Genomic DNA, 13,380 nt, shown 5'->3' on the forward strand with positions numbered 1-13,380 from the left:
CCCTCTTGGGACCTCGCAGTTGTTCTATCAGCACTGCAGAGAGCTCCCTTCGAACCCTTGCTCTCAGTAGAGCTAAAATTTTTATCTTTGAAAACTGCGCTCCTGACGGCTTTGGCTTCGGTGAAGAGGGTCGGGGACCTGCAGGCATTTTCAGTTGACGAAGCGTGCCTGGAATTCGGGCCGGCTAACTCTCACGTTATCTTGAGACCCCGGCCTAGGTACGTGCCCAAAGTTCCCACCACTTAGGGATTAGGGATCAGGTGGTGAACTTGCAAGCGCTGCCCCTGGAGGAGGCAGACCCAGCCCTGGCGCTGCTCTGTCCAGTACGTGCGCTCCGCACCTACGTGGACAGAACTCGGTGCCTTAGGACCTCAGACCAGCTCTTTGTCTGTTACGGAGGCCAGCAGAAGGGAAAGGCTGTCTCCAAGCAGAGGTTATCCCACTGGATAGTGGATGCTATTGTCCTGGCTTATCAGGCTCAAGACCTGCCATGCCCCCTAGGGGTGAGAGCTCACTCAACTAGGAGCGTAGCTTCCTCCTGGGCGCTGGCGCATGGCGCCTCGCTAGCAGACATCTGTAGAGCTGCGGGCTGGGCGACACCTAACACATTCGCGAGATTTTATAATCTCCGTGTAGAGCCTGTGTCCTCCCGGGTACTCGCCTCTTCGGGCCAGTAAGGACCTGCTCGGTGTCAATCCGCTTGCTGCGCCATTCCACTCCGCGGACTGGATGTGTGTGCTATTCCCCTCAGGTGAGTTCCTCAGTCAGAACCCTGGGTTCCTCCAGCACTGTTAATGTCCAACACTTGTGTACATGCCCTTTGGTCAGCCCTGTGTGGGACTAGGTGCCTCCATGTGTTATGATTCCCCTTTCTGGGCAATCCCACGTGTGTATGTCCACAGTAAGTCTCTCCGCAGCATGTGTCTTTCCCTTGGCAAGCCCCTTGCCAGCTCTGTCGTTGAAAATTCCACCCTGCGGGCTGGGTACCTCAGAGTTCTTATGTATCACCACCTTGGTAGATACCTGCCTTCTGTAAGTCCTCCCATGGGCAGGCAGCCTGCTAGCATACGTCCAGCTGGAATATGCTACCCAGTGTATTCTGTGTGAGCTTAGGCCCTCACTCATGCTGGCCTCACGACAGGGTGCTATCACTCAAACGGGTCGCTGGAAGACAGCCATGTGGCATTTTGTAAGGGACCCCATTCGTAACGTCGAACGTGACCAACTGAAAGGGAACGTCTTGGCTACGTATGTAACCCTCGTTCCCTGAAGGAGGGAACGGAGACGTTACGTCCCCTTGCCACACCGCTGTTCCGCTGAACGGCCGGGTCACTGGCTCGGCTCCTCAGCGAAGACTTGAATGCGAGTTGGTCGCGTTGCTCCTTATATACCCGCTCTGCGGGGCGGAGCTCGCGATGCAAATCCCGCAGACCAAGGTACTTTGTGTACCATTGGCTCATTTTGTACCACTCGAAGGTGATTGGGCTCTCGGGGGAGATCCCATTCGTAACGTTGGTTACATACGTAACCAAGACGATCTCAGTGCTGCATTTGACACTGTCGATCATAACATACTACTAGAGAGACTGGAAAACTGGGCCGGGCTTTCTGGGATGGTACTCAAATGGTTCAGGTCATACTTAGAAGGGAGAGGCTATTATGTGAGTCTAGGAGAGCATAAGTCTAAGTGGACGTCCATGACATGTGGAGTCCCACAAGGCTCAATTCTTGCACTGCTCTGGTTTAGCCTGTATATGCTTCCACTAAGTCAAATAATGAGAAAGAACCAAATTGCCTATCACAGCTATGCTGATTATACCCAGATTTACCTAGCCTTATCTCCAAATGACTACAGCCCCATTGACTCCCTCTGCCAATGCATTGATGAAATTAATAGTTGGATGTGCCAGAACTTTCTTCAGTTAAACAAGGAAAAAACTGAAGTCATTGCATTTGGAAACAAAGATGAAGTTCTCAAGGTGAATGCATACCTTGACTCTAGGGGTCAAACAACTAAAAATCAAGTCAGGAATCTTGTTGTGATTCTGGAGACAGACCTTAGTTTCAGTAGTCATGTCAAAGCAGTAACTAAATCAGCATACTATCATTTAAAAAACATTGCAAGAATTAGATGCAGATATTGCATCTATATTATATATTGCAGATATGTTCACTGAATATAAACCTAACAGAGCACTCAGATCACTAGGCTCAAGTCAGTTAGAAATACCAAGGGTTCACACAAAACAAGGGGAGTCTGCCTTTAGTTACTATGCTGCCCGCAGTTTGAATCAGCTTCCAGAAGAGATCAGATGTGCTTAAACACTAGTCACATTTAAATCTAGACTCAAAACCCATCTGTTTAGCTGTGCATTTATTGAATGAGCACTATATTTTCACTGTTTTTTATTTATTTATTTATTTTTTATGTAAAATCATTTTCTAACTGTTTTTAAATTCATTTTAAGTTAATGTTTTAATCATTTTTAAAGTTTTAAAATTGCTTGTTTTATTTTTGTTATTCTTTTTCTTTTCATGATTTTATTTTATGTAAAGCACTTTGAATTACAATTATGTACGAAATGTGCTATATAAATAAACTTGCCTTGCCTTTCCTTGCCTCGTCTAGACTGCACAATGATTGCTAAGCTCATGAAAGAAGTGGTAAAATAGTTATTGGTCTGTTACCCAATTAGTCAGTGAGCCACATCTTAAAATTTGAACTGCACATAAAATCTTGAGGTGAGAGGCAGAATGCTTATCTTATGATAAAGGCTGAATATGCTGTTATCTTTGTGCTCTCACACAGGGCTTGTCAAGATTAAAGAAGCAAGAGACATTGAGACAAAGCTAAATGAAGTGGAGCGACTGCTGAAGAATGCCATTAACATGCCCTGGAAGGTGAGAGATCCAACTATGACACCAGCAAGAAAAGGACTTGTGTATTTGAGTGCAACAAACAAAAAAACATCTGTAATTTTTTTATTACCTCTTGCCAGCTAACAGCTTAATATAATTACCTGAACATATTCCTGAATGGTTTGCTGGAAGTGTTATCTTAAATTGCATACTAAAAGGATGTTTTTTTCAGTTTTCTAGGTCAGAAGTTGTCTTAACATTCTTTGAACGCTCGCAGCTTGACCAGGTCCTGAGGAACGACAATGTCCACAAAATTCAGCCATGCTTTCAAAGTCCAGTTAAGATTTCAGGTATAGTTAATGTTAAACTGCTTGTTAATATTTATTAATATTACAAAATTATATTATATTGTAATATTGTTAAAATTTAAGTAATGCCATTAATAGTGTAATTATTGTAATACTGTTAAAAGTTTTATGGAAAATTTATTCGTTTAACAGCCTGTCAGTTAAACTTCAGGGATATCAATCTGTCCAGTTATGAAGCATAAGTGATTGTGTGAAAGTGACAACAGGTGGACTGGAGAGGCAACAGCAATACAAACCCCAAAAAGGAAATGGTTTTGCAGGTGATGGCCACAGACAATTGCTCTATCCTCATCCTTTTTGACTGATTTGTCCCTAGTTCTATATTTTGTTAGAGTCCTTGTCGCATTAGGCATACCGTACCTGCAGCTTAGTCATATATACGTACTGTATACAGTTTATATACATGCATCTAAAAAAATGAATATCATGAAAATGTTTTTTTTTTTTTTTTTATATTTCAAAAAGTGTAACTTTCATATGTTCTAGATTCACTACATGTAAAGAAAAACATTTCAAAAGGTTTTTGTTTGTTTGTTTTAATTTTGATGATTAGAACTTACAGCTCATGAAAGTAAAATATCCACTATCTTAAAATATAATATTTCCTATAATCAATCAAAAAAGGATTAGCAAAACTTCTTAAATTCTTTAAAGTATGTTAATTAATGCACTCAATACTTGGTTGGGGCTTCTTTAGCACAAATTACAGCATCAGTGAGATGTGGCATGGAAGCGATGAGTCTGTGGCATTACTGAGCCTTCAGCTCATCTGTATAGTTGGATTGACTGTTTCTCATCTTTCTCTTGAAAATATCACTTAGATTCCATATGGGGTTCAGGCCAGCCATGTTGGCTTGCCAATCAAGCACAGTTATATCATGGTCAGCAAACCACTTGGAAGTGGTTTTGGCATTGTGGTCAGGTGCTAGAGTCCTTCTGGAAAAGGAAATCAGCAACACAACAAAGCTTGTCAGCAAATGGAAGCATAAAGTGTTCCAAAATCTCCTGGTAGACGGCTGCATTGACTTTAGAAACACAATGGACCAACACCAGCAGATGTCACACACCCCAAATCATCACTTCAGAAACTTCACACTTGACTTCAAGCAGCTTGGATTCTCTCCAGTCTTTCTCCACACTCCTGACCTTGATTTCCAAATTAAATGCGAAATTAACTTTTTATCTGAAAAGAGTACTTTGGACCACTGAGCAACAGTCCAGTTCTTTTTCTCCTTAGCACAGTCAAGATGCTTCTGACATTGTTTCTGTTTCAGAAGTGGCTTGGTAGCCCTTTTCCTGAATATGTCTGAGGGTGGTTACTCTAGCTTAAGTCCACTACTCTCCCAAGTGTTTGAATCGACTTTGCTTGACAGTATTCTTAAGCTTGCAGTCATCCCTGTTGCTTGTGCACCCATTCCTACTCAATTTCGTCCTTCCAGTCAACTTTGGATTTAATATGCTTTGATACAGCACTCTGTGTACAGCCGCCCGTTTCAGTAATGACCTTCTGTTACTTCCCCTCTTTGTGGAGGGTGTCAATGGCTATGTTTACATGCACACATTTTGGTTCAATTGGACTGAATTCTATGGAGCCAAAAGAGTCTCAATAAAGTTAAATGCACACACTACATTCACATATGCACACATAGGATTCATACATGCACACACATAATTGATAAATACACACACAGGATACACAAATGCGCACAAAATTCACAAATGCAAACACAAAATTTAAAAAGCACAGAAGATTCACAAATGCATACAAAATTCAGAAATGCACACAAAATTCAGAAATACACACACAATTCAGAAATGCAAACAACATTTACAAATGCGCTCAAGATTCACAAATGCACAGGACAAGATTCAGAAATGTATTTCTGATGCACACACACATATATCTTGATTTACAAACTGCTTGCGGTCTGTGAACTTCACTGCATTTGTGTGTGAATTTTGAGACTCCCCTGACTTGGCTCTACACACAAATGCCTTTTTTTAAACAGGGAATGATCTGCAACCAATCAGATATCTCCCTTGTTTTAGCCAATCACAAGAATGCACCCCACGTGGGGGATTGTTTACTTATAAGCCAATCAGCGAACGACTCACTTTCCTCAGCGAACAACTCACTTTCCTCACGCAGCGAACGATTCACTTTCCTCACGAGTCCTGCAGCGAATGACTCACTTTCCTCTCGCAGCGAACGACTCATTTTCCTCACGCAGCGAACGATTCACTTTCTTCACGAGTCACGCAGCGAACGACTCACTTTCCTCAGCGAACGATTCACTTTCCTCACGCAGCGATCAACTCACTTTCCTAAGCGAACGACTCACTTTCCTCACGCAGCCGGATACCCACTTTTTGCAGTCGGAGAGTCACTTTCCTCTCGCAGCGGACCACTGACTCTCTCTTCATGTAGGGACCGAATATTATAATTAAAGTGACTTCTATATTGCATCCAAAAGAATATTTAGATATATTTAAATATTCAAAAAGGTGTAACGTTTTTTTTTACTTTCATTAATATTTCAATAAAATGAAATAATTGCCTATTGCAAATTTATGAATCCATGGTTAACTTTTTTTCTGCAGTCACTGGGCTATATGTATTGAGACATTTTAAATTTATATTTTGTAAAAAATAATCAAAAATAAACCTGAATCTAAACATCTGTATTTTCATACAATTTCATAAATAAGTAGGCTATAATATGCCGCACCACAGGCATATCGCGCTGTGTGAACATGTTCATGTGATTGGCTTATAAGTAAACAATCCCCCACGTGGAGTGCGTTCTTGTGATTGGCTAAAAGAAGGGAGATATCTGATTGGTTGCAGATCATTCCCTGTTTAAAAAAAGGCATTTGTTTGTCGAGCCAAGTCAGGGGAGTCTCAAAATTCACACACAAATGCAGTGAAGTTCACAGACCGCAAGCAGTTTGTAAATCAAGATATATGTGTGTGTGCATCAGATGAAATGTTGTTTGCATTTCTGAATTGTGTGTGTATTTCTGAATTTTGTGTGCATTTCTGAATTTTGTATGCATTTGTGAATCTTCTGTGCTTTTTAAATTTTGTGTGTGCATTTGTAAATTTTGTGCGCATTTGTGTATCCTGTGTTTGTATTTATGAATCATGTGTGTGCATGTATGAATCCTGTGTGTGCATATGTGAATGTAGTGTGTGCATTTATCTTTATTGAGACTCTTTTGGCTCCATAGAATTCATTACGATTGATGAATCGGATTGTAGTGTTTACATGAACGCTAAATAAAGTGATCGAGTTGATGTGTGGGTTTATATGTCACAAGTTACAAATCGGAATAGATTTTTTGACATGTGCACACTGCTCAAATAGTGAAAGTGAAAAGTGAAAGTGACATAGAAAATATAGAGTTTCTCACTGTTTGCACATAATAACCACTGTGCTGTGCTACTCATATTTATCACAAAAAATAAAAAAAGCCCCTCCCCGCGCCCAAAATGGGTTGCCTGTGGATGAGTCTCCAAAACAAGGTTGTCCTGCTCACTTCACAGTTGCCGATTGAAAGTAAAGTTTTATAATAACACTTTATTCAAAAGGAAGAGCCGCTTGTTCCGTGCGTCATACGTCATTGTTATTTCTGCGTCATTGCACATGTGCAGTCCTTTCAGTATCGTGGTTCAATCCGATCGAGTGTTTACATGCATGCTCAATCGTATTAGAAGAGGAAGAAACCACCCCCTTCAATCCGATCGAAATTTCATTCAGATTGAGCTCAATCAGATCGATTAAGGTGTTTATTTGAACGTTTTTCAGTCCGATTGAGCTGTCAATCCAATTACAAACGGATTATTTGATTGCATGTGAACGTAGCCACTGATTGTCTTCTAGACCATTGCTAAGTCAGCAGTCTTCCCCATTATTGTGGTTTCAAAGAACAAGAGATACTCAGAATGTATACTGTAGGCATGGTCATTTAATGAAACTCAAATATAAGCATTCTAATATTTTGAGATACTGGATTTTTGACTTTCATGAGCTTTAAGCTCTAATCATCAAAAAAAAAAAAAGCTTTAAATGTTTTACTTTAAATTAGTGCTGGGCAACAATTACATTTTTTAATCACAATTAATTGCATGATTGCCTGTGATTAATTGCAGTTAATCGCATTGTTATGCACAAAATTAATAATTCATTCAAAAGTAGTGTATTGTGCACTTTTTTCATTTAAAAGTACTGCCGTATGAGCAAAAGTGCAATAACATTTGGTTTGCAAACACTTTAAACAAATAAGGTGCTTTTTACAGCAGTATTCCTTTTACATAGTAGCAAGTTAAAATATTTATTGTAAATCTTAACTTATAACATTAATTAAATTAAATATAAAACAAGCTATTTGTCACTTCAAGGACATTTTTTTAATAGAAAATATTATAGTTTGTTATAGAAAAACAAGTAATGCTCGGAGTCCAGAGCCTCGATCATAACATTTTAAAAAGGCACCTTCTTTTAAGAGACCTGCACGACTAGTGTAATCATTCGGTTTAGCAGTCCCTTTCAGCTAAGATCAGTTGGAAGAGGTGGGCCAGAGTGCGGTTATATATAGATAAGTGAGTGTGAGCGCTGACCACGCCAGAGTGCAGATCTTCTGATAAGTGCTGCATGATTGCGTGAATATTTCTGAGCGGCAAAAGCAATAGATGTGTAAAGCAATATATTGTGAGAGGGCTGTGTGTTACCGCGTCCCATATGACTCAATATAATAAACCACAACGTTAACAAAACAATGCACTCCACTGTGCTGAGTAAGCACTTCTCTGCTGTTCTTTACATGCTATCAGAAACTTCATTATTTCCCATTTATAAAGTCATGATTACAGTGGACAGTGGTTTGTGAATGCTGATCCTTAGCCTTAATAATTTGATCGGGAGCATCCCCTCCTGTGACCCGTGACTTGTCTATATATGTATTCAGAGCCAGTGAGCAATGGATTTTCATAATAAAAAACAAACAAACAAAAAAACAGACCATCAAGAGATTTCAGACCATCAAAGAAATTTAAGAAAATACAGCAAGGCAGATGATGGCTATTACAACAAAGATTTTACAGACTGTTTTGAATAGTAGAAGAGATGCTGGGAGAACTGAGTTCTGAGAACTGAGAACTTGAGTTTCCAAGGTGCCTACTTTGAAGGTGGCTAATGTCTCGATTTTTCATGGATCTGTATTACATATTACTACATTTGTTAAAGTTATTACGAATATATATAATACTACAGTATAAATAGTCTTTGAGAGTTGTATTTCAGAGTTGTCTATTTGATTTCTGACTGTTCACTTGACATTTCTACAGAGATCATGAGGTCTAATGGGTTTTGCCTGGCAAACACAGAGACCATTGTGTTTGATGAGAGTATTCCACTGGACAAAGAGAGACCCTCCTCCACTGACTCAGCCCAGCACTCGTAAGTGTCCGGCATTGCCTCTGTCATCCCAGTCCAAGTCTCAGAGTATATAACAATAAAAGAAATGTATCTTGAAAGCTTTGCTGTCAGAGAGCCCTGATTACATTCATATTAAAATATATGCCATTGACAACATTCATGTAGTAATGTTTTTCATGAGTGCATAGTAGTGTGTCACACACAGGAAAAGGTACTTCCTTCCCTGGGTGTGAGAAGGAAGCTCTGGAATGAAACTCAAGACCTTCCCTATTAGATGTTTGAAGAAATTACTCACACACTAATACATGATTTACACAGTTCCTCCTTCCATCCCAAACACTGTTGACTAATACATTGTGAAGTCATCATCATCAAGATTTTTATGTAGGTCTTCATACACAATTTCATAATAAATAAACAATATTTTTACAATTTCATATAAAAGATTTAGACTGAAGTGGTTTTAAAGCTTGTAGTTTGAAAGATGTTAAGCTGAAGTTTGATTAAACAATAGAAGAGATAGACAGACAGACAGAGATGATAGATCTAAAGAGAGAGAGAGCATCCAGTTTTGTTGACATAAAACTGTACGTGCTAGCGCCGCTCTTTCTCACTCATATAGTGAGGGAAATCCACCTGTGATCCGAGCGGAGAGGTAGGGCTACTCACGGACTCAATATGCGCTCTTCAATAACGTGATCGATGACTACTGTCCATGCTGATAGCTGTTCACTTGGGGTGATTGCTAGGGTTTTGCTAGGATACTTAGATTAGTTGGATTACGGTCAGTAAGCATGTTGCTAGCATGGTTTAGCACAAAACCAGTTAAAATCAGTGAAAACCAATGAAAACCATCTGACTTAGTAAAAACATCAAAAAATCTGTTAAAACCAGCTGAATTAACAAAAGGAACCATTTAAAATTCAGACAAAACCAGCCGGCGGCCATATTACCCTGCAGCCCAAGACCGGTTGGCCACTGAAGCTAAGCAGGGCTGAGCCTGGTCAGTACCTGGATGGGAGACCTCCTGGGAAAACTAGGTTGCTGCTGGAAGAGGTGCTAGTCAGGCCAGCAGGGGGTGCTCCACCTGGAGTCTGTGTGCGTCCTAGCACCCCAGTGTAGTGATGGGGACACTACACTGTCAACAAGCACTGTCCTTCGGTTGAGACGTTAAACTGAGGTCCTGACTCTCTGTGGTTTCACCCATTGGCCTCTGACTTCCTAACAATCCCCATATCTGCTGATTGGCTTAATCACTCTGGGTGATTCTCTGTCTCCTTTCTGGCTTAATATGGCTGCCATCTCATCATCCAGGTGGATGCTGCACACTGGTGGTGGATGAGGAGATACCCCCTGACAATGTAAAGCACTTTGAGTGCTTAGGAAAAAACAACAATTAAAAACATCTAAAACCAGGTAATATAGCAAAACAAAAGCTAAAAATGTACTCTTAGACTTGCACTCTCAGACACTTGCGCTTCCGTTATTGACATCACTTGCAGTCTTTTTTTTTTTTATGTATTGATTACTTTTTGATTGAATCCCTCAACATTTTACAACAGTAGCCAATTGGTGAAGACAAGAAAAAGGAAACTAAATTACGAAGTCGCTTGCAATCTCCACTTGCACTCTCTGCTACCTGCAATGTCACTTGTAATTGACTCAAATCGTGTGTTGCCAATGGAGACAAGGCGCTTTGATGCTTAAACCATTAAAACTAATTTAGTACTATAACATACAGGGTCCTGCAAGTCATCTGTAGAAGAAAAAGACAAGACCCACAAATCTGTGGCCACAGAATAGCAGAATATGAATGCAATGCTCAAAGTTTTCCTCCCGTAGAAAAACAGAATCACTTAATATGGCTTAATGAATTAAGATGCTATTAAAATATCAAATTCAATATACAGTTTATTAATATAATATGTATAGCATATAGTATTTTCCTCCAATACAGCAAAACATGGCATAATGTGGCATAATAGACTAAGATGATAAAAACCAAACTCATTATGCCCCTCTTCATTATTAAAATACCTAACTATTATGTACAGACAAGCAGGTGAGCCCCAGAATAAATGCAACACACAGTTTTGTGTTAAGTATTTTTCCATATTTACATAACATTTATAGCAGATGTTATATAGTCATATAGCAGATGCTTTTATCCAAAGTGACTTACAAATGAGGACAATGGAAGCAATCAAAATCAATAAAAGAGCAATGATATACAAGTGCTATAACAAGTCTCAGTAAGTTTAACATATTACACATAACAAGAGCTTTTTAAATAATATAATAAAAAGGAAACAGAATAGAAAAATAATAGAGCAAGCTAGTGTTAGAGGTCTTTTTTCTTTTGTGAATGGTGTAATAAATTAACTTTTAGCAGTGGAGACATTAGCACAGAAGGATGAGAGGAGTGACTGATACACATTAAGGTCAGTAGTATTTTTGGATTTGCGCCACTCCCTTTCAGCAGCTCTAAGCTTAGAACGATGTTTGTGGAGGACATCAGATAACCAAGGGGCAGAAGGGGTGGTATGGGATGGGCTGGAAGACAAGTGTCTAAACAAGATGTAAGAGTGGAGCAGAAAGTATCAGTAGCACTGTTACCATTAAAAGCTGCTAATAGTTTAATATGGTTGAGGCAAGCAAAGTGTAAAAGTCTGCAGACTGAGGTTTATCTAGGTGGATGGTGAAGTCTCCAAGCATAACGTGAGGAGTACCGTCCTCAGGAAAGGTTGAGAGCAGCGCATCTAATTCATCCAAAAAGTTACCTAGTGGCCCTGGGGGTTGATAAACAACTACAAAATGGATTTTAAGAGGGTAGGTAATAGTAACTGAATGAGGTTCGAAGGAGCTGTTGATACCCAAAGATGGTAAAGGATTACATTTCCAATCATTATAGATAATCAGACCAGTACCTCCACCTATTCCATTCAAATGGGGAGTGGGAAAATGAGAAATTATGGGAGAGTTCTGCAGGTGTAGCAGTGTCCTCTGGTTTGATCCAGGTCTCTGTCAAGGCCATGAGATTGAGGTTTGAATGACTAATAATAGAAGTAATAAAATCGGCTTTCTTTACAGCAGGCTAGCAATTCCAGAGACCAATAGGAAAAGAAAGAAGTGTAATAGCAAACATAGGCAAAGTGTGCAGGTTGTTAGGATTACGCTGCCTACAGTGTGTGATGCATGGTTTGCGAGTTCTCTTCATACGAGGAGGGGTTAACATGAGGGCTGCCGTGACCGCTGCCGCGGTATACTAACCTTTTTTATACCCGTTGGACAAAACGGAAATTGAATTCAGCTGAATAGACTTGAAGTGACTGTTTATCACAACAAAGGTCTAAGCAAGCACACAACACTGACAACATATGCGATAGAGTACGAGACCAAACACAGCAAATCTCAACACAGTAAACAAAAATTGACAACTGTGCTCAACACTAATATAGAATAAAATGTCTACCGATCTTTTATATCACTGTCTTTGTCCATAGAGCTACACCACATGTTTTATTAACAATAATTTTCTATATGGCAGGAAAATGTTTAACGTTGCACATTGCATTCTGGGCTCATTCAATTAAATTAAATTCAAGTTTATTTGTATAGCGCTTTTTACAATACAAATCGTTACAAAGCAACTTTACAGAAAATTATGTTTCTACAATATTTAGTAGTAGCTAGTAGTTTGTGCATGTTTGACAGGATTTTAGAAAAAATAAAAAATAATAATAATAATACAAGACGTAGTCAGCTAGACGATGAACTATCAATATTATTAATTAATAGTTATTATATGATGCAGTCACACATGTAGCAATAATTGTTAGTTCTGTTTGTTGATTCAAGGTTAGCATCATCTGGGGTCCTCTGAGGGTCAGCATCATCTCTTCTCAGGTGTTCTGGATCCAGACTGAAGCTTTTGTAAATCCTAGTTACCACGGCATGTAAATCCCGTGGCAAAACATAGAAACAAAATAGAGACATCATTAGCATAGCTGCTGATCCAACAAAGTAAAATTAGTTTAACCCAAGCTAATGAATAAGAATGCACATTTGATCAGATGCAACTACACTCACAATTTAAAAGATACATTATTCATGTGCTTGGCGAAAGAGATGTGTTTTTAATCTAGATTTAAACAGAGAGAGTGTGTCTGAGCCCCGAACATTATCAGGAAGGCTATTCCAGAGTTTGGGAGCTAAATATGAGAAAGCTCTACCTCCTTTAGTGGACTTTGCTATCCTAGGAACTACCAAAAGTCCAGCGATTTGTGACCTTAGGGTGCGTGATGGGTTGTAGCGTGGTAGAAGGCTAGTTAGGTACGCAGGAGCTAAACCATTTAGGGCCTTATAGGTAAGTAATGATAATTTGTAACTGATACGGAACTTAATAGGTAGCCAGTGCAGAGACTGTAAAATTGGGGTAATATGATCATATTTTCTTGACCTCGTAAGGACTCTAGCTGGTGCATTTTGGACTACCTGTAGCTTGTTTATTGACAAAGCAGGACAACCACCTAGAAGTGCATTACAATAGTCCAGTCTAGAGGTCATGAATGCATGAACTAGCTTTTCTGCATCAGAAACAGATAACATGTTTCTTAGCTTGGCAATGTTTCTAAGATGGAAGAATGCAGTTTTTGTAACATTGGAAATATGATTTTCAAAAGACAAATTGCTGTCTAATATAACACCTAGATTTC

At 39.5% G+C, this 13,380-nt stretch overlaps 1 protein-coding gene across 1 annotated transcript in view; it reads left to right on the forward strand.

Annotated features, from left to right (window-relative positions):
• The window catches only part of pxdc1b (PX domain containing 1b), a 66,552-nt gene that overhangs the window by 37,076 nt on the left and 16,096 nt on the right, over nt 1-13,380 (forward strand). The window contains exons 2-4 of the mRNA XM_059524423.1: nt 2,810-2,901; nt 3,092-3,209; nt 8,575-8,686. Of these exons, the coding sequence (XP_059380406.1) occupies nt 2,810-2,901; nt 3,092-3,209; nt 8,575-8,686 (322 nt within the window). The remainder of the gene's footprint in view (nt 1-2,809; nt 2,902-3,091; nt 3,210-8,574; nt 8,687-13,380) is intronic.

This window comes from Carassius carassius, chromosome 35 (genome assembly GCF_963082965.1).
Source record: "Carassius carassius chromosome 35, fCarCar2.1, whole genome shotgun sequence".
In the NCBI taxonomy this organism is placed as follows: Eukaryota; Metazoa; Chordata; class Actinopteri; order Cypriniformes; family Cyprinidae; genus Carassius; species Carassius carassius.